The sequence below is a fragment of the Takifugu flavidus genome, chromosome 9 (assembly GCF_003711565.1).
Source record: "Takifugu flavidus isolate HTHZ2018 chromosome 9, ASM371156v2, whole genome shotgun sequence".
NCBI classification, from domain to species: domain Eukaryota; kingdom Metazoa; phylum Chordata; class Actinopteri; order Tetraodontiformes; family Tetraodontidae; genus Takifugu; species Takifugu flavidus.
This window is the reverse complement of record NC_079528.1, coordinates 7170417-7194155: the sequence shown is the minus strand read 5'-3', so window position 1 is coordinate 7194155 and position 23739 is coordinate 7170417. Positions and strand designations below refer to the sequence as shown.

The 23739-nt window shown below is 42.6% G+C and overlaps 1 protein-coding gene across 25 annotated transcripts in view; it reads right to left on the bottom strand.

Moving 5' to 3' along the window:
* The window catches only part of prom1a (prominin 1a), a 38180-nt gene that overhangs the window by 11504 nt on the left and 2937 nt on the right, over nt 1-23739 (bottom strand). For 19 of the 25 annotated variants that reach the window (XR_008951955.1, XR_008951957.1, XR_008951956.1 and 16 more), the window contains exons 2-8: nt 12941-12999; nt 12636-12662; nt 9687-9892; nt 1765-1885; nt 1517-1580; nt 1137-1226; nt 680-703 (exon numbers count right to left, since the gene is read on the bottom strand). Coding sequence is in view for 4 of the 25 variants with exons in the window: in XM_057042580.1 (XP_056898560.1) it covers nt 680-703; nt 1137-1226; nt 1517-1580; nt 1765-1885; nt 9687-9892; nt 12636-12662; nt 12941-12999 (591 nt within the window). In the remaining 21 variants the exon portion in view is untranslated. The remainder of the gene's footprint in view (nt 1-679; nt 704-1136; nt 1227-1516; nt 1581-1764; nt 1886-9686; nt 9893-12635; nt 12663-12940; nt 13000-23739) is intronic. The other 6 variants (XR_008951960.1, XR_008951975.1, XR_008951962.1 and 3 more) reach the window with 3 other exon arrangements.

Genomic DNA, 23739 nt, shown 5'->3' with positions numbered 1-23739 from the left:
TCAGACGAGTTAGGATGGAAAACCTACAGTTTCTACTATTTTATTTTGGACTTGATTTAATCTTAATCTCATTTGACAGTTTTTGTCTTTACTTTGACCCAGTGTTCTTAGCTTTTCTTCTTATCAGATGAATCCCAATATGGATTCTTAAGACTGATGGAAGCTACTCGGCTCAGCCCCAGTAGGAACACAACGCACACTTATGAGTGTAAACTGCTACATTTGGTGCATTTTAATCATCAGCACTTCTCTTTTCTGCTGGGCGACGAGTCCAGTAATGAATAATTCACGTAGTCAAACGTCTGTTTACAGCTGTATACAAACGTACGGTCGACTTGACATTGGGAGGTAAAAAGAGACATTTCCACGTTCAGGTTCAAGGGAATTTGGGCAAGATGAAGAGGTTTCACTCAATTAAAGCCGCACTAGGCAAGAATTTTTCATTTGCAATTCAAAAGAAAGGCAAATCTGTTTGTATTCAGGTGACCGCTTTAAAACATCACAGAATTCATTTGTCATTTCTCGGTTTCGCCAGTTAAATTAGACCTTGCCTTGTGCAGTTTTAACAATATTACCAGGTTATCATTCCTTGAGAAACTCAGGATCACAAAGGAGCAAACCACGGGTCAAAAGGTCAGGGGTCAAAGGGTTGTGAGTAGGTTTCCAGTCACTGTGTTACCTTTCATGGCTCTGTCGATTTTCACTTTATAGAAAAAAAATATAAAGATAAAAAAAACAAAACAACTACTGTCAACAAGAACAAGTAATCCAATATTTCATACAGATGGATCGTAGATATGGGACTGTGGGATAACTGAGAAAAGGTAACAGGGTATGATACATTTGTAGGATTCAAAGGAAGGCATGTTATTTTTTTAAATAAGCATATAAGCATCTGGGGGGGAAAATTGATAATGTAAGCCTACTGTCATAACTTCATATCTACAGAGTAATCCGCTTCTCCTACATGAGTCCAGAATGGAAAAAACTCCAACAAGAACTCTAAAGAGAGGTTTACTTGTTGGTCCATGGAAAAGACAACTATCACAATTTTACACTGTGCATTTAGCCGCCTGGAGGTTATAATGGCAACATGACCGTGTCATAACCAGAGGAAATTAAACAAATGTTGTTACCTGCAGCCATATTGAGCGCTCCGTCCAGGGCTGCATGGACCTCCTTATCCAACTGATCATGTATCCTTCCACCTAATAACGGACCTATATCTGTAGACAACTCGCCATTAGATCAACAGAAGAAAACCGCACCATATCCGACGCCTCTTTCTTTATGGCACACATTTAAAAACTGTTTTTTGCAAGTCTTTTATGCTGTCAGCATTTCTGCAGGAGCAAAATAGGGTAGACTCTCAAGGGAACAGTCATTGCAGCTATCTAGACCTAGTTATGTCAGATGTCTTTTGTGAAAACAAGTCAAAGAAAGTTAATTCAGATCATATGCAGGGGATTCTGTCCGTTTCCCTCAGTATCTGAGAGGAAGGAGCAGGTCTACTCACTATTTAGGTCATAGATGACTTTGTTCTTGGCGGTGGCGTACTGGGATATTAGGTAATCAATTTGCTGCAAACATGAAACACAACAGAGGAGAGCAGAGTTATAAACAGAAGCAGATCCCTGCAGATTCCACTCCTAAGAACATTTTTTTTGTTTCATGGTATTTTGTCAATGAGAGTGTGGGACAACAACCACGTGTCTTTGCACCCTTTTGCTACGATGTGCATAACCGGAAGAACGTCACTCTCACCATGGGTGTGTCATTAGCGAAAGTGTGCAGGTCCCTCATGTTGCTGTTGACGTATCTGCGGATGTTCTTCACCTGAGAGCTCAGATTCTGGTTGGCAGCATAGGCACACAGTACCCCAATCCTACAAAAAAAGGAAAGAATTGCAATGCTGTTAACTTTATCCCAGGAGACTGAAAAACTGGGGGTGATAACAGCTTATTAACAGTAGGGGGCGGTGTGCACGTTGCCTTTCCCTGCTCTTCCTGAGTGGACCTGTGGAGTCAGCTTCATTTCCGTGACAGCAATCAAAATAACAATTCTTCTAATTGCTATTCATCAAGACACCAGCAGTTTCTAAATGTGCATGTCAAGGTTTATTCAATTTGAAATGTTAATTCATAAATATTTACATTAAGCCTGTGGATGATGTGGCCTGTATTCATTTCATGCATATTTAGGATAATAAGAGATGAAGCAGATATTGAGGCAGAGAATGCAGGTATATCTTCATTAAGCTCCCCGTCTTGAATAATATCAGGTCTGTGGGTTGTAAACATATTCAAATTAGAAGCGAGAACACTGACGAGCATGAAGCAGACCATTAAAGAGAGCCTCTTGCACACTTCAAAAAACCAAGTAGCCTGGTGCAAAGCCTAATTAGCGTGAACAACATCAAGGGAAACACACCCCGTAATATTTAGCCATTTCCGTGACTCACCCTCATCCACACTGAAATTTTCGATTCAGCAGCTCAAAGCGATGCTGCGCGTCCAAGGGTGCACGCACGTGAGCATGTCCAGTTCTCACAGAGTGAACATCTTCAGGATGGTTCAGTGGAACGTGAACATCAAGTCTTTGACAGTTGTGGAGAGGCAACCGTTGTGTAACTGGCTGCATCTCATTTTTAGAAAGGCCTCGGTGGAAAAAGCAGCTTTATGAATGATGTAAGATGACTAACAGGAGGGAACGACGCGATTGCCTAAAGGCTCCTGGGAAGGTTTAGATCAATGGAGATGAATCAAAGCAAAAGCTGCCTATGTTTATATGGTATATATGTGACTGAGGTGCAAACAAGGTGGGGTTATGTCTAATGGTTGAGGGCCTGACGAAATAATATGTATTTCAACTTTGCAATGCTTAAGTTCTTCCTTCCAAACCAGATCAGTGTCAGTGGTGTTGTTTTTATCTTTTTGATTTCTTTTGGCATTGACTGGGAGAATAGATGTGGAAATTCTGATCATATAACAAGCGTGTGTGATGTTTATCCTGTCATACATCGTGACAGGATTAATGGCATCATTGTAGACGAGGACTTCATGAGAAACTGGGCCAAAGATGCTGGGACACAGAGAAGAGAGGGAAAATGCCCACTTCCACTACAAATGCCTTTTGTCAAGCTCCACACGAACCCACACAAACACTGTTGTTTTATATTTGTCTGTGATGCGTCTCACATTAACAAACCTGCCCTTTTTATTCCTCTCCCTCCTGCAACTTCTTGTCAGACCCTCCTGCTTTCATTCTTTTCTTGTTGCATCCTCTTTTGCCCAGGGTTCCCTCTGTGTCCCGTCATCCACCTCCCTCTCTTCCCCCTTTGTCTCTCGCTCGCTCAGTGTCCAGCAAGGTCACTGGAATCCAACAGCAAAACAAAGAGGCTTTGAGAATTTCAACCGCTTTCCAGCAAACGTGTGTAGTAACGTTCTGCAGTCCACCTTCAACAGTCTGGTTGTTGCAGGCACTTGTGGTAATGGAATAATGAGGTCTTAAACACTCTCTCTCTCTCACACACACACACACACACACACACATTCTTTGTGTCTGTACTGTAGTGTCTTATTGACTCAAACACGGTGGCAGGAAGATTTACCTCTGGCAACTTTGTGAAAGCGCTCTAATCCTTGTTTGGGCTAAAGCCAAATGACACATGAAACTCCCACAGGGTGGAAACCCCCAAAACAGCAGACGAAGACAAGCACAGAAATAGTGCAAAGAGCACCAGTATCTAGGCCATTACTGGGGCCTGGGTAGTGAGCGTTACATGGTCTGGTGGCTCCACAGCTTTTACAAACTTCAACAATGGCCCCCATTCAGGCTGACTGTGGTTGCGAGGCTGAGACAGTTGCTGTCCAGCCCCTCCCTGCGTTCACACAGCTGAAACTGGACCTTCATTATCTCTCCAGAGATCACAATTGTCACTGCACAAGTAAACGCAGAACAAAAAAAAAAGGCTGCTGAAACATTTGCACAGCAGCAATACACGAACATCGAACCAGTGGTGTCAAGTGCACGGGGAGAAAATCAGCATGCACAACCAAATAAAGCCTTTAAACGTGGACCCGTCACACTTTAGTCACCTGTACCATATATACAGTTACTTCATAACACCTCAGACACTAATAATACACTAATGTACTATGCTAACATTTGTTTGAATTTATATTTCCAATGAACAGCTTGATAGCGAGAATCAGTAGAAAATATTAACAAATTTGATCTTTTGAAGGATTGATTGGTAGGTTGAGTCATGACTAATCATCTGGATCTGCCTTCCCAGGACAGGGCGCGTAGCTCCAAATATTGAGAATTAAAAGAAATTGTTGAATACTTAAGCTACGTGACTGCACAGCTTTTCCTCAAATTTGCTGCTTATTTCCCTGATGTTGCTTCCTCCTGTAAGCCCATAATCCCTCTGTTAAGTGTCCAGGAATGATACAGCTGCTAAACTCGGAGCAAAACGGCCGACGGAACCAACAAAACCGTTAAAAAGGAACTGCTTATGGCATGTTAAATATGGTCAAATTCTCTTTTTGGTTATCTGAACAGCATCCTATTTTAGGAGTAGGAAGAGTCTGCACTCTGTAAAGCAGCCAGACAGATGAGGATGGTGGATTTGCCCAGAAAACCTTCACTGGAAAGATGAAGGTCATGAAAACAATTAACCTCGTATTCGCGTATCAGTGATTAAATTTTAAGAATAAATGCCATCTTGTTGGCAATTTACTTCGTAAAGGGTAACTTGAAAACAAGTTCTTGCACTCTATTAAGGTCTGACCAGACCAACACACTTAGAATCGATTCAGTTTTGATTTTAATTTGATTATTTCTCTCAGAGCCTGCGTCTACAGGGTCTCAAGAGAAGGACGTGGGATGTTTGGTGAGGTCAGTAATTAGGTTTTTACTTTTAAAGAGCTAGTGTTAATGAATAGTGACTGACTCGGCATGATAAAAATATAGAATATATATAAATTCATGCATATGGTTATAGCTTAATTTTTACAGTCATTAAATATCCCCTAAAACAAAAGGCTGCCAATGTCTCTGGTCATGTTCATCTTTGATAAATGTCATTCATTAGGAACACAAGTGCATGAACAACCACAGACAGAAGACTGATTTTAAATTCATCTTTTAGTTTTTAAATTCTAACTCTGTTTCAGTGACCTTCTGAGCCTTTCCTACAACTACAAAGCTTTCAGGCGGTTTCATTTAGTATGATATTTTGGCTATTTTTCAAGAAATCTTCTGTGGTTTTATTAAAAGATGAACACTAGACTGAACTTTGATGGTATTCGTGCCATTTTTTGGTTTTTAAGTATGAGAAACCATATTGTGAGGATTCATCTAAAGCATAAACTGAGCGACTGTCTGTTTATGTGATAATCTCAGTTAATCAGGACGTCAGATTTACTCTTGGTGTAACTGACCCCAGCATGATTGATCTCATTTGACCTCCTCAGATTTCTTTGTGTTGATTTTGCTTTTGTCTGTCAGACATTTATATGGGTCAAACCGCTGTCCTGCTTTATTCGGTGTTCAAAATGAGTCCCCCCGAGCTTCATTAGGAGACGGCGTGCCTTTACAACATTATCATTATCTCCAGCTCTGACTCCAAGTCCTTTGTATTTTGCACAACACCAGGGAATTTCCGAACTTTTTAAATTTATATGGATTTTAAGATTTTTTAAATCCAAGATTTATCATTATCATTATCATAGTTTCTTGTTTATTGTAACATATAAATCCTTATAACATTTTGCACCTTGGCTTTTTACCCTTTATCTCTTTTGACTGAGTTGAAGGTCAAAGGTTTATTAATTAATATTGCTGTTTTTTCACCATTTTATTCGGTTAAATGTGTTTGTTGACTATTATTTGTTAGCCTGGTGATCCCGAAAGACTTAAAGTATTGAATGACAGCTCCCTGTGCATTAGAAATGCTGCTATTTCTGGATCATAAATCCCACGTCCCAATCTTCCCTGACACAGAGACCACCTCTTGGCTGTAAACAAGCCCTGCAGATTTGCACTTTGGAGTTTCGACTCTCTTCCATGAAATAACGTGTCACATCACCGTGGCAACACGAAGGGGAAAAAGGCCGCCAAAGCTGCAACATCAATTAGATTCACTCTGTCAAATCGCTGTTGGACTGGTTCACGTCACTGGTTTACTGTGGAGAGTGCACACAGCAGCACAAGAGCCCAGTAAAGCCTGCAAGGCCCCAGAGGATGTGACAAAGCTGTGATCATGCAGCACCAGATACAATCTTTATATCTTTGATATCTGTGTTATCTCATTACATTTATGAAATTTGTTATAGCTTAATTAATCAATCGAGTTTTGTTATCAGTGTTTTAGCATATGTAACATAGCTGCTGGACTGGGGATCTGCCAAAAACCAACAAAGGAAAATGGGACACTTCATAATTCAAGACAATTGAGTTCTTATGACAGAAAAAATAAGAGAAAATATGTAAGATGATCATATATGGAGACAAATTCTTAATTCTGGGAAATAAAGAGTAAAATGAGTAAAATCCTAGTTTTATTTTATTTCACAGGGCAGAAAGTGAGCACTTCCATATCCGGCAACATTGCCACCTTAAGTTTAAAGGGCTTTTGTAAGATTGCGTAGGATTCTAGTTAGGCAGCAAAGAGAGACATAAGACATCTCTCTCTTTCTGTCACCATCTAGAAAAGACAGCGACATTTGAGCCATGAAGTTCGCTGTCACCCGCATTATCATTAATTAGGCCTAATGTGATTAGCATGAATTACAGAGCCCATAATGTTGGGACCTTTAGTGTTAATGGTGTTGGACACCCAGCGACTGAAATAGATTGCTGAAATGCATGCTGGGAAACAGCACGAGGCAGGGGTCTTCCACATGGCTGGAACTGAGGAAAGCATCTTCTATCTGTCCTGTTATCATTTGAAATCTGTGGATTTGTGAAATCAGAGCTTATGAGGAGACTGCAAACAGCTCCCGTTGTTTTGTTTTTTTAATGATGTGTCACGTGTTGTATAGTGGCTAAAATTACACCGCATTTTATTTGCAGATCTTCAGTTTACACTGGAGCTCTGACATCATCTGTCTGAATGAAGACGTAATTAGAGATAAAAAAGATAACACCAGATACCACCATTCCCACCAGTAAAGCGCCACCTGGTGGCCGAGAGTAATGACAGATTAAGCTTTGAATCCAATGAGCACGAACACATCCACTGCACCAAAAGTAAAGATTTATCCATCTAAGTCCAATAAGAACTCATCTGATTGTCAGAGAAACAAACTTGGACTCCATCCGATATGCTAATGTACTGATTTCATGCCAGACTACTGGCGCATACCTGTTAAATATTCACGCGTATCTCGACGAATGCTGATTTGTGAAGCTGATTCAGAGCTTGTATGAATAAGATGAGCCTGTTTAATCAGGGCATCGATACTTTTAAAATGATTATCTATGTTTGTGTAACAATCAATAGGAATCTAGTCAGTGTTGCAGGAAGAATGCTCCGCTGAGCTCCACATCTGCTGCGTTTGGTGGCTTTCTCAACAACAAGCCCACCTACTTTGACAGCGCATTTGTCGCCTTTGTAGCATTGGAGCAGGAGCGTTTTCTGCAAGACTGATGCCCGTGTGAATGAAAGCAAAAGAGAACTAATCCCTGCAGCACTGCTCAGGCGCCCGCAGCATCACTCATTCATGTTTACAACCAGAGCATTTAGCTCCTCTCAGATTTCACCCCATCACCTTCAAAGTGTTTGGTTGTAATAGAGCCCATCTCACTCAAAATCCCCAAATTACTCAAGAATACTAAACAATCTAAACGTTCTGGGAACAGCATTTTGTGGAAGTGTATGTTTTAATATGTAATAAAGTTGAATTGTAAAGATCCATGTCTGCAAAATAATCCAGATCTTGACAACTTTGTGATCATTATCGAACTTGAAGGAAGCCTGACATTCACATGAAAATCAGCGGTAATACCTCTCCATCTCTGCCTACACGAATTAAAGTCAAAGGCTTCATTTTTATCTAGCAGCTATTAGTAGAAATTCAGTGATTTTCTGCATTTAATCTTTTTTGACTGCAGTCAATCATGGAGATAATACAGGAAACATTTAATCAGACCCAGATTCCACTGATAGACTGTGTATTAGTGTGCACGAGCCTTCAGAAGCCAGCAGCAGCGGGGAGGTAATGATGCCAAATATCTGAATTTCCATGCTTATAAAGGAGGCGGCAAATGAACATCTCTGCTGCCACTCCTCTCTGTCTGCTTCCTCCTGACAACACTCTGGACCCGAGCCTGTTGCTCATCTCTCCTGTCTGCGATTGCTTCATTAGAGCCACTGCAGTCTCTGCAGGGCTGGTAGCCGGCGGGAGATTTAATAACGGCTCTGAGGACGCTCTTAGATTCCTGCGTCTGGGCACCGAGGATATTGCTTTGGAATTTCTAATAACTGGCTTCATTCCACTGAAGGCAGAGAGTCAAAGGACATCAGACTAAGCACACTCCTGGATCTTTTCTTCAGCACAAGAGGCAAACACACACTTTCCCAGGCCTTTTGTGCCGCGGCTCCATCTCCAGCAGCTACGGAATCTCCTGTAGCTGAGACTCGAGTGAAGAAGGAATTATGCACCCTGTGGCCTGTAGCATGGCTGAGAGACAACAAACTTTATTCCCACACCTTTCCAGCCCACTAGCTCCTATATTTCCTTCAACATGAGCAGAGGGAAGATCTAATCACTTTAATGTTATTCCACACTTACCTAATATCAAAAATTTAATCTACAAGTAAAATAGTCTTTAAAAAGCCTCCATGGATGTATGAAAAGCACTCCGAGTAAGGAGTTGCTCTGTCGGAAAGAGTTCAGCTCAAATTATACTTAAACTACGCCACATACTGGTATAAGAGATAGTATTAGCATATTTATTCAGATTTCGTCAATTAATTGCAGTTCAGTGTCAAAGGTGAGTAATCCAGGAATGTGTTCTGGGTCACACATGTATGTCATATTGGAAAACCTCCATTAATATCTAAAAATTCCATGTCAGCAGAGGAAATGATGTAGCGACATAACAAAGTATAATAGCACTAAATGCAGTCATAGCACTAGAAAAGGCAAGAGCGATGATCAGATGATTACGTTGGAGCATTTCTAAGGACATTTTTAAAGGATACGTGGCAGACATTTTATTTGAAGATGATGTTCAAAATGTGGTTGAAATTCCTTTTTGCCTTGAATGAAAAAAATCCCACCAGAGTAAAGCTTTAAGAGCAAATCCCTGCAGATTATAATGACCAAAGAATACAAGTATGAAGGGTGCTGCCACATACTATCTACAGTAGGACTTAACTAAATATAGCAAAGAGTGTGGGGGATGGGGGGGCTGATCTGTGCAAGACTGTGTTTGCGTATGACCAGAGTTGTGTGTGCACGCGCACGTGTGTGTACAGTGACATTTTGCATGAACAAGCACTGAAGAGTGCATGACTACAAATCTTGCCACTACTGTAATTCTGGTGTTTGAACCTGCGCACACGTGACTCATGCACTTCTGCACCACAGCACACGAAAACCACGCCAGCGAGCAGCTATCTGCATATTCCGCCTCAGCCGTGTCATGTGAGCGAGTGCGTGTGTCACACTCACGTGATGACCAATGAGGTGGAGAAGAGCAGCGTTCCCAGCAGGCCGCGCCGACAGTCTGCATTCTTCCGCTGGCGTTGGTGCATCTCCCCGCCGCAGTTGTCACAGCAGCGGCACATGCAGAAGAAGAGCCCGACCACTGGCAAGAGGATGGCGAAGAGGAGGCCCACCGCCGCACACACGAGGAAGCCGATCTCATAGTAGATGGCCTGGGGTCGGAGGTGCAGGGATGGGAGGGAAAATGAGATGAAAATCAAAGATAGAAAAACACGTGGGAGGCAAAAAAGGAAAAAGGAGGCAAACCTGACAACCCGAAATGATGAAAACAGATGAAACAACAGGAGGAGGGGGTGAAGGGATGTAGGGTCGTTGGGAGAAAACAGGGACGGATCAGGAGGGTAGCGGCGGAGTTGAGGAGGGAAACAAAAAGGTGGATCCAGAGCAACAAACGGGAGAAGAGAGGATGCACAAGGAGAATGAAATGAGTAACAGATCTAAAAATATCTGATAGAATCTCACCATGGGGAATGTCTTTACGCTTCGAAAACAGAATGATGGATAAATAATAAACATGCTGCAACACTGCTGACAACACATTTCCCCCCATTTCTCCAATCAAAGCCACCCTATGATTAATAACCAGTTACAGAAGCTCCTGAAAATGATGGAGATCATTCTCTCCTCAGGGCTGGTGGGCAGGTTCACAAGTCCTACGGGTTAGTTTAACGTACAAAACCCAAATGGGCAGCAAAGGAATGGTCCCTGCTCTGCATGTGGTGTCGCTGAACCTCTCATGGAAGAACCCGACTTCAGTGGGGACAGATGGAGGTTGTATAGAACAACAAAAGCCTTTTTCCTTGAAAGTAGGTAACAAATGAGCCCCCTGGGAGAGACGAAAGCCACCGGTTCAACTCGATACTATTCAACCATTTAGGCAAGACTTCATCTGGTGCATTATTGTGTCAATCAAGATAACATCAAGCTAGCGGCCTGTCACCGCCACCGGAGCGTTTCATTTGATTTTCTAATTCATTCATGTTGCTACTTTAGCAACCGACACTGTTGGAAAAGAGTTTTCTTTCATCAGATCAGGAATTGTTTTGCTCATTTCCTCGTAAGCTTGTAACCTTTCCAGTCGGATCATTTATTTTCTGCTTGTCCCCCCCATCCATGACCACCTTTGCAGAAAATGTGATTCCCATGTGTTTGAAGGCTTCACAGCAAACCCATGTGCTGCATCCACCTGCTGTAGCCTGCAGTGCTAATAAAGTGCCAGCATTAAGCACTGACTTAAGACTTTTTAAGAGACAAGACTGGGTGAACTCGGGATGCCAAGCTAATGCCTTTGATCACAGACATGTGCTGCTACAGGTGCAGCTGCCTTCAAATGTCTTGTAAAAATACGGAAGGCTTTAGGTCAAGGATAAATTGGAGGAATGGGGGATTGGATTTTGAAAATGCAGTTGATTATCATCTAAGTGCACCAGTCTTGGTTGTTGAGGACAGTCTGCTCATCGGCATCCTTGCTTTGTTTTACTGCTTCTGCGCTCTGCTTGTTATCAGGTGTCTCTTCATTTAAAAAAGGTGAGAAATGTTTTATGTTTCCCCTCGCTGTCGCTGTTCCACGGCCTGCAGCTCTGACTATTTTTGGACCGCAGCTTTGTCTTGGCAAGTGCCCAAAAGAAGAAAGTGCCCTTCCAAAAAAGAAGAGCAAACTGGGTGATGATGTGGCGTCTGGGAAGAAGAACCGAGATTTGTTCAGAGAACTGCACACCCAGGGTCTGCCACAGTGCCCTCAGGCAAGGTGGCGCTTGCTAAATAAAAAGAATTTGCCAACATTCCTGAGCTGGAGAAACCAGAAATCGCTTAGAATTTGGTCTTTTTAGCTTTATTCCTCCGATATTGTTTCATTAGTCTTTCCAGGAGATTCATTTAGTCATAATTCATCCAAAAGTTAAGACCATGCGATTATCGACTCCCACTCAGGTGGAGGTAGGTTTTTCATTCCACAGATTTCAGAACTCTCTACTTGTTTCAAAGAAGTTGAATCAATGTTGAATCCCCAACAGGCAGACCTTAATGTTTTTTATTAAGTTTTCTCTGCACAACTTACAGGCAAAAACATAAAAAAATAACTGAGAAGGGAAGCAGTGCTTGCAGAGATAATGTGGCAATGTGATCTTAGAAGGTGATCTTGTGTGTTTTAATCCTAACAAGGGGGCGGTTTGTGTGTCAGACATGAACCTGGTGGATGGTGGCAAATCCAAAACGCCCATACTTTGGGAGCATGGATTTCCTTTTTCCTTCCATGTTCAAGCCCTCACACTTTGAAGCACTGCGTGTTCATGTCACTGGTTCAAGGGACTGTGAGGAGAATTACAGCCGTCGAATGAGTTTTGCCAACATCAGCATGAAGCAGATCAAGAGTGGGATCATGTGCGTTTCATTGTTGCAGCGGTTTGGGTGGATATCAGAGCAAAGACTGCTGAGAAGGAAATGTGAGAACTCGCTGACCAGCACTTTTAAACTACCGGGTTTGGATATGAATGTTTATGGAGTGGTTTGCATTAGCTGCATTCTGCTGTAATCAACTTCAGTTGTAGAACTGTGAAACAAAACCTTTATTCTATTAGCATCTTTGTAGCTTTTCACTAAAAGATCATCTTTTTGTTTAACAAACTTCTAAAATTGGGAGTATTTTATAACAAAATATGAGTGTAAAAATCCAGTCAGCATTGCTGCTCCTCTATGAAGCTGAAAATGTGCATTTAGAACATTAAAAATGAGCTACGGCTAAAGCTAATCTAACAGTTAGTACAATAGAAGGTGGGAGTTGGGAAGCTGCACAACTGGTCAATCAGCATTGTTTTACAGTGGAGCACAATGAGACAGGAAGGGGGGGGGGGGGGGGGGGGGGGTGTTACAGCTATAGGTACATTGTGCAGAATTTACCTGAAGGGTCAGCACTATGTTCTCTGGCTGAGGGAGACCAGAAGACATGCAGAAGACAGAGGCAACACGGCGTCAAAGGAAAAGCAAAGCAATAAAACAACAGAAGAGAAATCATTTGAAACTGGCATGCATATCCACACGTAACATAAAATCCCCCAAAGTGCTGTGAGGCGATGGAACAGAGTGAAAATCTGTAATTCTCTTCAGATGTCAAAGTGATAATGAGAACACACAAAGAAAACAAGGAATGCAATAAAGCAAAGAAAAACACACACAGAAATCCTTTTAAAAACACCCGCAGTTACCTTTTGGTATTCAGTCTGAAGGGCTCCAAACTTGTCCTTCGCCAGTTTAACGATAAGATCTGCAACAACCCAAAATTAAACAGTCACAAATGTGCAGCACGGTTGTGTTTCTATGCAAACATTAATCATAAATGCACTGACTATGTTTGTATGGACGCTTTGCTCACTTTGTTCCGCGTAAATGTCAAAGAACCGGTGAAGTCTTTCATAATATTGACAATAATGAGACAAGACAGAGAGAAACTCCACAGACGCACAAAAATCCTAAAGCTAACAGCAACTTGAAAGCCTACAGATGACATTTCATCTTAGATTCATTAATTAACAGTAATCCATCAAGCTCAGGGCTGTAAGCCAGATTTCAGCGTGGAACCAGTGAATTTCTTTGACTGGGTTGTTTTGAAATGGAGTTATCCTACGTTCTGTATATGAGCTAGCCTCCTTGGCTGTCATTTCTGCAGGGAGCCACACTCGGCGATGAGAACCGACACAGCAGGCGCTTTTTGTCTGTGCGAGTTGTTCGAGGTCGCGTTTCCGTGTCCCGACTCTTATCGGCTAAATTTAAGGCAAGTTACGCCGAGAGCAGAATGTGGTTAATGTGCGACATTTCTGCTGTCAAGCTGGAGCAGAATGTGACAGGAGGGTGTCAGGAAATCCTGCAAACTCCGACACCGCAGCGCCCCAATGTCGCTCCCCTCTGGGTTTCCAGTGAAACGAGAATTTATTGTATTGGGATTTAGGGAGTCCAGAGAACCATCCATCTGTTACCTTTACAAGTTTGGGGAGAACCAATAAAAGATATGAAATAAAACATATAAAAGCAGGACGTTGGAATAGTGAGTTACAGTACAGATTTTAGATAAAAGCATTCAACTTTTTGTGCATTACTGTTAATTATCTGCATTTAGGAACCAAATTGTATCTTCACTGTCCTGCTGTCTTTACATCTGAAGGCTTCACAGCCGCAACGCCTCCGGTGTTGCCAGAAACAGCAAGTCTGGGTTGCAACAAACAGGATGCAGATTTCCCCCTCTGCAGTTCCTGAGGCAAGAGAATATCCTAAAGATGAATTCTTGACATGAAGTGATTTGATTTGATTATCACGGAACAGATCCCTAAACTCAAAACAGGACATTTTTATGTAAACTAAGAGGGGCTTCGGGCTTATCGTGCAGCGGAGAAGATGGCTGCAGAAGGAAGTGACTGCTCTATTTCAAGTAGAAAAATCATGAACTACTTGCTAGTTTGTATATGAACCGCTTCCCAGAACTTCCCATCAAAATGGAGAAACCTGATTTCTAGGTCACTTTTCCACAGTTTCTCAGTTTCTGGGTTAGCTTCTCCACCCAAAGAAGGCTGTTGTTAGTCCCTATTGTGTGTTTCCATGAGATCTGTAAAATAACACTGGCTTTTTTGAGAAAAATAAAGCACAAAGGAGCCATCAGTCTTTGATTTACTGCTTTAGTGACTCTTCATTCCAAAGAACCATTGACCTCGTGGTGGAACTAGTGTCCACGGATGACATGTTGGCCTGGAGTTGGTGTGTCTCTACGTAATCTACCAAAGCCTGAGAGAGTACCAAGCAGCAGCTTTCCTGCAAAACACACACACGCGCACACACACACACACACACACACACACACACACACACACACCACACACACACACACACACACACACACACACACACACACACACACACACACACAGAATTCTACCCCAAACCTTAAAATCTAACTCTTAACCTTGACCTCTGAAGTTGCCAAAATGTCCTGATTTCCTAAGAATGTCCTCAGTTTACTAGTAGAATGACGATATTGGTACTTATTATGTACAAGAACAGACAGACACACACACACACACATTGTAGTTGGACCAGGAATCACATCGCTATAACTTTGTTTGCCTGAAGCTTTTTCATGACTGATCTGGGATGAACTGCCTCAACCTTCCCGTGGAGCAGAGCAGGAAATATCTCTAGGTAGAGAACACAAGCTCAAGGAGAAGCTGAAAGAGAAGAAGTGAGGTCACAGTGGTTTACAGCTGGGCTTGCAGGTGGAACATGGAGATCAGGAATGGCAGAAAACTGGAAATAACTAAATCTGGATAAATGTTGCCCCCGAAGCACATTGAAGAGAAGAATCAGCCAAAAATTTGAAACAGATAAATAAATACACATGAGCATGTTTTTTAGGGTGAGCATAATGGTTTTGGTGTTACTGATAATGTCACTCATCAGCTATAATATTGGGATTTGTGCAATAACTTTTCTATCCACTTTTCACCGCTGTAGTGAAATATCTGAACTCAGTTCTGGGAAAACCCGTTTTGTTCCTCAGCACAAAGGTAAAAAGGAAAGAGAACACGGGCACAAGTTCTTGATATCTGTGCTCCCGCCACAAAATACCAGCGGATCTTAGACACTCCAAAGGTGAAAGACAGCTAAAGATTTATCCTTTTGTTAAAAAAATGATCACATAATTCTCTGGAAATGGAACGAGAGGAAGGAAACAATGGAGGATTCAGATGAAAAACACGATCGGGGCTCAAAGAAGGGAAGAGGAAAGACGAATGCACTTTGATGAACGAGAGAAAAGCAGCTCCGGCTGAGTCCAGCCTGAGTGGTCTAATCCCCACCCATGAATGAAAACGATACTTAATGCTAGTGTCCCCCAACATCCACCGCTGACACTTCATTTTGAATTTCCTAGCTTTTAACTGCTAGCAAACTTGATGCCTGCTGTTCTGACACACTTCCAGAGGTCTGTAATGCTTCTTCCCGGGCGGTAAAACGACCCTCTTTCAATGTAAATGTGAAAGACTTAGGATAATTGCAGCGCCTAGCCTCGGTGGCTGCAGCTCTGGCTAATCGCGGCGGAGGTTTTACAGCAGATTTAATAAAGCTTCGCAGGAAGCGCGGGATAAAGCAGAACCTGGAAAGATGAATTTTTAATCAGTTTCACCAGAATCGAGTCAATAGCCGACAGGAATCCATCAGTTCTCTATTCTAGTTTGACAGCAGAGAAGGAGCAGCAGTCCTGGCGTCATGAATATATTCAGGGGTTTCACCGGTGCTGGACCCAACTGACTGGTCTACTCTCCAGGACCTCCAGGAACTTTATTCCTTCAGTGGACTGGCAATATTGATTCAAACCAATAAAATCCTAGTGATTAGCTTAGCGGTTGAGCGCCCTCGTCTGCTGCGCCTCTTTAATTCCTCCCTGGGGTGCTTTGGAACCACATGATTGATTGCAGCGCTCTGTCAGATATCAGAGTTTTGGGGTATTAAAATATGCATTTTTACACCCAACTTTTTTTGGCTGCATGTTTCAAACCCCTCCTGAATTGTGAGTGGGAGCAGTTATCTATAGCTGAGGGGTAGAAAGGTGAGGTGACAGGCTGCATGTGTGCCAATCCTCCCAACAATCAGGATGATGAAGAAAGTGAAGCTTTCCAGGATTAGTCGTTACTCCCCTCTGAAACATGCAGCAAGTCATAACGAGGCTTAAACAACACCAACTCTGGAGGGATATCATGTCTTTGGATGAGAAAAACTCACATCCCACAATAGACTATAATGATTCACTCCAAAAAAGGAAAAAGCGAATCCTTATTTCAATATTTGTTTTAACATCGGAAAAGGGAAAGACTGGTTTGTTTTTGAGGCTTTAAGCCATTATTTTATCGACAGGGAATTCAAAATGTATCAAAGCTTTATTGAATACAGGAAGGGGTGAAATGATGAATGTTTGCTATCTGCTGCATGTTGATGGAGCCTCCTCATGCTACTAGTGTTAAATGAAGCATCCTTACATAACTTTGTTAAAGATCATATGCTACAGAGCTAAAATGGGAAGTGTGATTAATAAAGACACGGGAGGAAAGCCTGCCAGAGGGCAAAGAACCGGCTGAGACAAAAAGAAAACAGGAGAAAGGAATGAAGACAGTTTGCACTGGTGTTAGATTACACACAGATGAAACACGGCGATGCTGTATTTGCAGATTCCCGCACGTCTGAGTAGAAACTGAACTGCTTTTCCAAAAGAGAAGAAAATCTCATTCAAGCTGCACTAAAAACTACAGGCAGAATCTCTAGAGAAAAACTCTAATGCAGTCCGAAATAAGCTGCAGCACTTGCACAACAGCCACGCTGAAAAGGCTTATTAAATGATAAAAAATAAATATGTAAGCCAGGCCATGAGATACACTTCCACACCACGAAATTCATCCAGAAGTTAGCTTGTAAAGAGCAGCCCAACAAAGCAGAGAGCCGGTCGGGGATTTTATCCTGAACACGAGGAATGCTGCAACGAGCCACACACACACACACACACACACACACACACACACACACACACACGCACACACACACGAGCACAGCAGTAGCTGTAAACACTACTGCACACTCCTGTATCTCTTCAGTAACAGAAACCAGCACTTTAAACTGGCACATTTCATTTTTAATACGTAGTTCTGCGCAACAGACGATCATATTAAAAAGCTGCATTATGAGAGTTATCGGCTGAATATTTTTGCATCATTCCAGCTTCTTCTCATCTGGTTTTAGACACCGTGGAACTGAGAATGATAAAGCCACAGTAGAAAATCACATTTTAAAACATGTAATTAGAGACATTTGCTGTGAAAAGTGCATATATCAGTATATTTCCATCTTGCTTCAGATTTGTGGTGCCACCAGACCAGAGAGTTTCTCTGTCTCTGTGCACCACTGTGAACAGAAGGTGCACGAGCATGAGGAGAAATATTTCCTTGTTCTTGTTGCCATGCAACAAAGTAGTTTTCTTTGACAAAGCCTTGAAATGTCATTAGCAAGACTGAAATAAGGCATACATGAATAAGAGAGTTATGTAATAAAGCCTGAGCTGATCACAGATTCATTTGGCTCATCTGACCAACTCTGAGTTTCAAATAAGCTCGGAGCAATCAAAACACAACTTCAAAGCACGAATGAGAGAGTTTTAAACATAATATTTTAAGGTGAAGAACCCTCCCAAAACATGTCAATACATCCAAATATCCCACACACGCTCACTCCTGTATTGGCTGTTTGCACAAACCTTATAAGCGCCTTCACAGCTTTGCTTTTTCAGCCTCTCAAACAGAGAAGCAGCCATTTAAACCAAGAAATCGAATCTGTCTTTGGCTAAACTGCCCTGTACTCATCTATGTCAACAGCTAATGGGTAACACGGGAGTAATAAAAACAGTGATTAAAGAAAAGCAGAATAAGCTACTGCAGACACATTTACCCACAGTGGAATCGTACATCACCTGTATACGAGCAGGTACCGCCGTAAAACTTGATTTATAGATTTTAAACTAATTAACAGCACGGATTTATGTGTTTAATTATTAATGCCTCATCATAATTAAGATGCAGATAACAGTTTTGTGAACCATCATGGGATGTGTGCTAATGTGACTTTTTGAAAAAGTGATATATATTTAACTGAAATGTTTCTGATGAGGAAAAACAAGCTCTTAGAGTGTACTCGCGTGTGCATCTCAAGGGCTAACTATTGAATCACAGCTAGCTTCCCAGGAGCATGACACCTCCGCACACTGTAAACATTCTGTTACCATAGAGACCGTTACTATGGAGGGACAATCTGCCTTAACTGTACTAAAGGGGGGGATGGTCACACAAATATGCAAACATTTAGGACCGTACACAGGAGGCGTTTCAATTAAAACTGTTAATATTTAACCTAAATGTCTTGGCAGCAGTGACATATGGGTGTTTAGGTAACGTAGCACAGGAGCCCGGGCGACGCTGCAGCTACTCAAAATGGAGTTAGTGGATCCCAAAAAAAGTTAGGTTTTAATGGAGGACTAATATTCCTGCAGTTATTCTCCACCAATTCTTTTCTCAACTGGATCCACTGAGAGCGATTTAATGCTCCTTTTACCCCTCCTTGTGAACAGCTGAGTCTATAAAGCTCCTCAGTCTGAAAAAGTCCGGATCAAACAGCAGCCAGACGAGCACCTAAGAGAAAACATCCACATCACTCGTCCGCCCATGCACATAAAATATCTGGAATGTAACTTTGACGTGCTCGTACTCTAAATACTTTACGTAATGAACCTTTCCTGAAGGGGAAATTCACAAAAGACAAAACGTTCACATGAAATAAATCTGAGCTAATAAAAGTGTTATACTGCTGCAGCCCTGTCTGGCTGATGTAGTTACACGTCCTCTGCTGGAGTGATAAACGCTGCCCTTGTACTGAACCTCTGTGTGCTGTGGCATGAATACTCAACAGTACATCCATGGGTCCTGCTCCTTCCTCATTGGATCTACATTGACTCAAAAGATGGTGGATTGATCCGGAGCGCTCCACACGCCAAGGTTCCCCTCAGAACCATGGACGTGAGTGCGCGGATGAATGTAAAGCTCTTTTCATGTTCAAAGGGATGCAAAAATGTGCTTTACATTCATGACAGTTTTAAGCTAATTCAAACATTTGACATGATGCAAATAACAGGATAGGAATGTAATGCATATTACACTGAGGAAGGAACAGCCTGGAGCCAGTATTCCCAGTATGAGCCACAGAGAGTGGACAGTTTCGTGAGAGACAGCTGAGAAATTAAAGGCAACTGATACTGGAGAGAGACACGGATATGATCATAAATGTGTGTTTTGCTTTTGCTTGGAGCGCAGCAGCCTGTTCAGGAGCTCCATGGTGAGTCTTTCTCTCCTCGTGTCATCTACAATTTTAAAAAGATGGACAGAAAAGATAAAGTGGTTTTCCTCAAGAAGCCATTTTGCTCAACCATCTAGGATGGAGTTGTCCATATTCTTGCTATTTTATCCTGTAGACTTATGAGCGAGTCTGGGGACAAAAGGACAAGTAGTCTGGTCAACCTGCTGACTGCTGGAAAAACAGCCAAGAGGATTGGCTGTGCAGCAGTGCACAGGTAAACCCCATCCAGATTACAATAAGCTAATCAAGGCTAATTCCTCCTGCAAAGGTGACAGTATAAGAAAGGAACAGTGGCCAGACAAGGAAATCTAATGGTTACCTGCAGATAGAGAAAGCAAGAGGACGGAGGGGGATCATTCATTATTATGTAAACCCTAATGTAATATGCAAATTACAAGACCTGTCTAAAGATGATTTTAGGCCCAAAGCTGGTTGATTTTGGAACATGAAGGAGAAGAATTCTCTCCTAGTCAACTTAACAAAAGTTGAGATTGATTCTCAGCCCTTTGAGGGGGACGTCGTAGCTCCAAATGAAAGATTAAAAGCTCATCTTAGTCGTGACGCTGCCACCTTGGCTGTGAAGTGTTCCCTCCAAGGGAATCTCTCTGCGCCACTGACTGAAGGTACGAGAGGAGCGAGGCTGAGCTGCGACACTTTTACTGGTGTTGGACCTTGACCGCACCCACCCTGGCTGCTGAGTCTACTTATGGGCACCGATGAAGCCACCAGTGAAGCAGAACGAGGATGACTTTCTCGAAAACCGTGAAGAAGGGCTCCGTTTTTCACCATGATTTCCCACCCCAACATCATATTGTTGTCTCTCCTGCTTCTTTACATAAGCTGCTCTTTTCCACCTTGCCTGTTCAGTGATCCTTTCACTTTCATCTCATGCTTCCTCTCCATCTGTCACATATTTTAAGGTGCCTTGTCTCGCCGCTTTAGCCGAAGGTGGCATTATGACATTAACTTTAAATGCTGCAGCTTTTATTTCCCATCTCCTTGTGTGCGTATACACCAGGGCGGAGTGAAGCGAGCACTGCAAATGAGATACATCACTTCTGACTTGGATTCTGGGAGCTGTTTGGTCTATTGATCTACTTTCCCCCCTTTTCTTCTGCGAGAAAACATTTCACTACTGAGACTCGGTGGATGGCATTTTACCGTGAAATGGAGAAGGCAGAGCTATGTAGTACAACACTTAGCTCTAAATGTGACTTTTTAAAACATTTCCCTCCAGCAAATTGCTCTCTTTAAACACTCCAATTTTTGATGCCGTACGCTGCCAGTGTGGCTCCTCGTCTGTCCCTTGGGTGGCCCTAAAGAAGGTGTTTTAGAACGTTTGTCACATAGTGAATGCCCCTGTAATTATTTTGAAATGAAGCATCTGAACGACCGCCTCGGCTCAGTGCCCTCGGAGAGACTAATCCCACATTTGTGGATCAATTTAAAGAGTGAGGGCGCGCAGCTATGTCTTGCCCAGGATGGGTGCTGCAGGCGGCAAATTAAAAATGACACGCGGCGTTTTATCGCGATCACGCAGCACGATCTCCAAACCCGAAGCTGCTGAAGCATCTTGGGTCAGGGTGTGAGTCAGGGTGGGGTAAGCTGGTGGAAATGAAAGGCTCCCATTTGCCTTTTGATTATAAAAATATACGACGATATGGTGTCACAGGCTTTCAGGGGAAGACATTAATTCTGAATGGCATAAAAAGGGAATAGCCTGTTCTTCTGACATCCAAGTTTGATGCGACGGGAACAGGAATTAACACGTCAGTGTTTGATATACAGGCCACTGAATGGGAGGAAATATGCCTGCAATAAAAAATAACATATGAAAATATTCATGAGAAGTCTATAGGTTGGGCCTCCACAGCTTTGACATCATTCTTAGTTTATCTTTCCTGGTTTTATTGTGAAAAAAAAACAAAAAACCCTCTGCCTTGTGCTCACTCTGAAAACACAAATTTGCCCTTTTCTCTGTCTGCATTATGTCGCCCAGCTGAAATCTGTTTAACCTTTAGCCTTTGGCACGCTTGATCCACACTTTCATGAAATTTCTTGAGACATTCCCAACCAGCCCCTTAAGATTATATCATTTAAAACCACCGGTTTGAATGTGTGACGTAATTCCACCACTACTCCCCAAATAAGGACACATTTTTCCTTTTCTTTTCACTTTAACAATTAAAATGAGTCTAAATACGTGTGTCTACTAATGTGTCCAACATGGAACAGGCTGTCATATGTTGTGGTGTTGCGTCATTAATGAAGGCCCTGTCAGCTCTGTGTTACAGTGACACACTGCCTGTGGCCATCAGCTGGGGTTTGCTGTAGGCGAGGACGGCTGTCCTCCCCGAGTGTGTGTGTGTCCCGGTGCCAGCAACCATCACCGTCAGTCCAGCAATCTGACTGCATGTGACAAAATCAGAGTGGAGGAAGCGCATACATCACTTCCTCTCATGCTCGTTCTTAGAGAACGGCTGGGTCAGAGGTCCAGGAAAAAGAAGAGGCTTCAGAACAGAACGGAAGCTTTCTGAGATTAAAGGCGATTTGAGTCAGCCCGTTTCATGACGGCCCTCCCTGTCGTTCATGCCTCAGCCCCATCTGTCCTCATTTAGTGACACAGAGAAATACAATCAGTCAGCGATACGAGTGTACAATAATGAGGACATGACTCCTCCATCCATGTTCATATTGACAGCCTGAAGGCGGCTTTGTTTAAAGGAACAAAAACACAACATGATTTTATTTTCTGTGTCACTCACTGTGGATGTCAACACATAAAACAGATTATTCAGTTTGAGTATTTAGTTAATCACCGTTTGATGTTTCTGCTGTGAGTAACCTTTTAAGAACGACGCCGTCAGGTTTAAAAAGACCTTCCGCGACCACAGAAAGCCGAATCGCGCTCATCGTTTCGGCGCTTGTTTTTGCTGTGAATGTGAGAGACGGCTCGGCGCCGCCAAACATTGTGATTGTGAATCTAAATCCTCGTGGGAGATCATCGCAGCATCTAATGATGATCAGCACAGAGGTGGCTGCTGCCGCGGCTCCTGAAGGGATCTCTAATTAGAAAGATGCTAGGCAGGAAAAAACATCTAAAAACCAAAGAGTCGTGACGTTTCTTCCCTTCCTTTTCTTTTTATATCCTTTTCTTTTTCTACCTGTGAGCAGCCTCAGTTGCAATCTTCGTCTTTTTCACCCTCGGAGGTTTTGCTCATGGACACTCCAACAGAGCACACGCTCGTTATTCCACGCCTGGAGCGCTGACCTTGTAGCCCAAGGACATTTTAGTTACTGCGGCATCTCAACCCTGAACTGGCCAGTCAAGTACGTGCGCAGAATGGCCTGGAGCGTTCTGCTGGTTCAATTCAACCTCATCTGTAATCAAGGCTGCAATAAAACAGAATAAAAGTGTTACCATCGATTCCATTGCTGGAGAATTTGGCTTTTTAGGGTAAGTACAAAACATCACTGACTCTAGAAACGGCTAAAGGACACAAGTGGCGTCCGCCACAGCCTACTACAACAAATCTGCAGTTTTAATTGGATGCTTCCTCGAGATGTTTCAGCACCACCTTTCTCGGACTTTTCAGGAGAGATCGAGCCAGAGACCTCTGGAGCTCATAATCACAGTAAATCTCTGCTGTTTATGTTTGAGTCTCCACCTCATCCTTGATGGATAAAACCCTTTTGAAGTGTTTCTCTTCAGTCTCTTTTATGTCTGCAGCCTTCATGAAGACTCCCATCAGGCCTCAGTCCTCTAAAAACACACAGTGGAATCCCTTTTGATGACTTTTACAGCAACGTGGCTCCAGAAAACATTAATCAGCTGCAGTGATTCGCTGTATATTGTCAAAATTGTGTTTCTTTTTTTTTTACATATCAGCTTAAAAGCTGCTGGCAGGTTTCCTTGGCAACTGTTACTTAGGTTGAGTCGATGCCCCAGTGCTTTGATCTGAATTCTCTTTCTAAAGAGATGGAATCGAGGGAATACAGATGCTAATGAGTGAATATTTTCCAAAGGGGATCTGCTGCATGATGGTGGCTGATGCGTCTCCCCGGACACCCT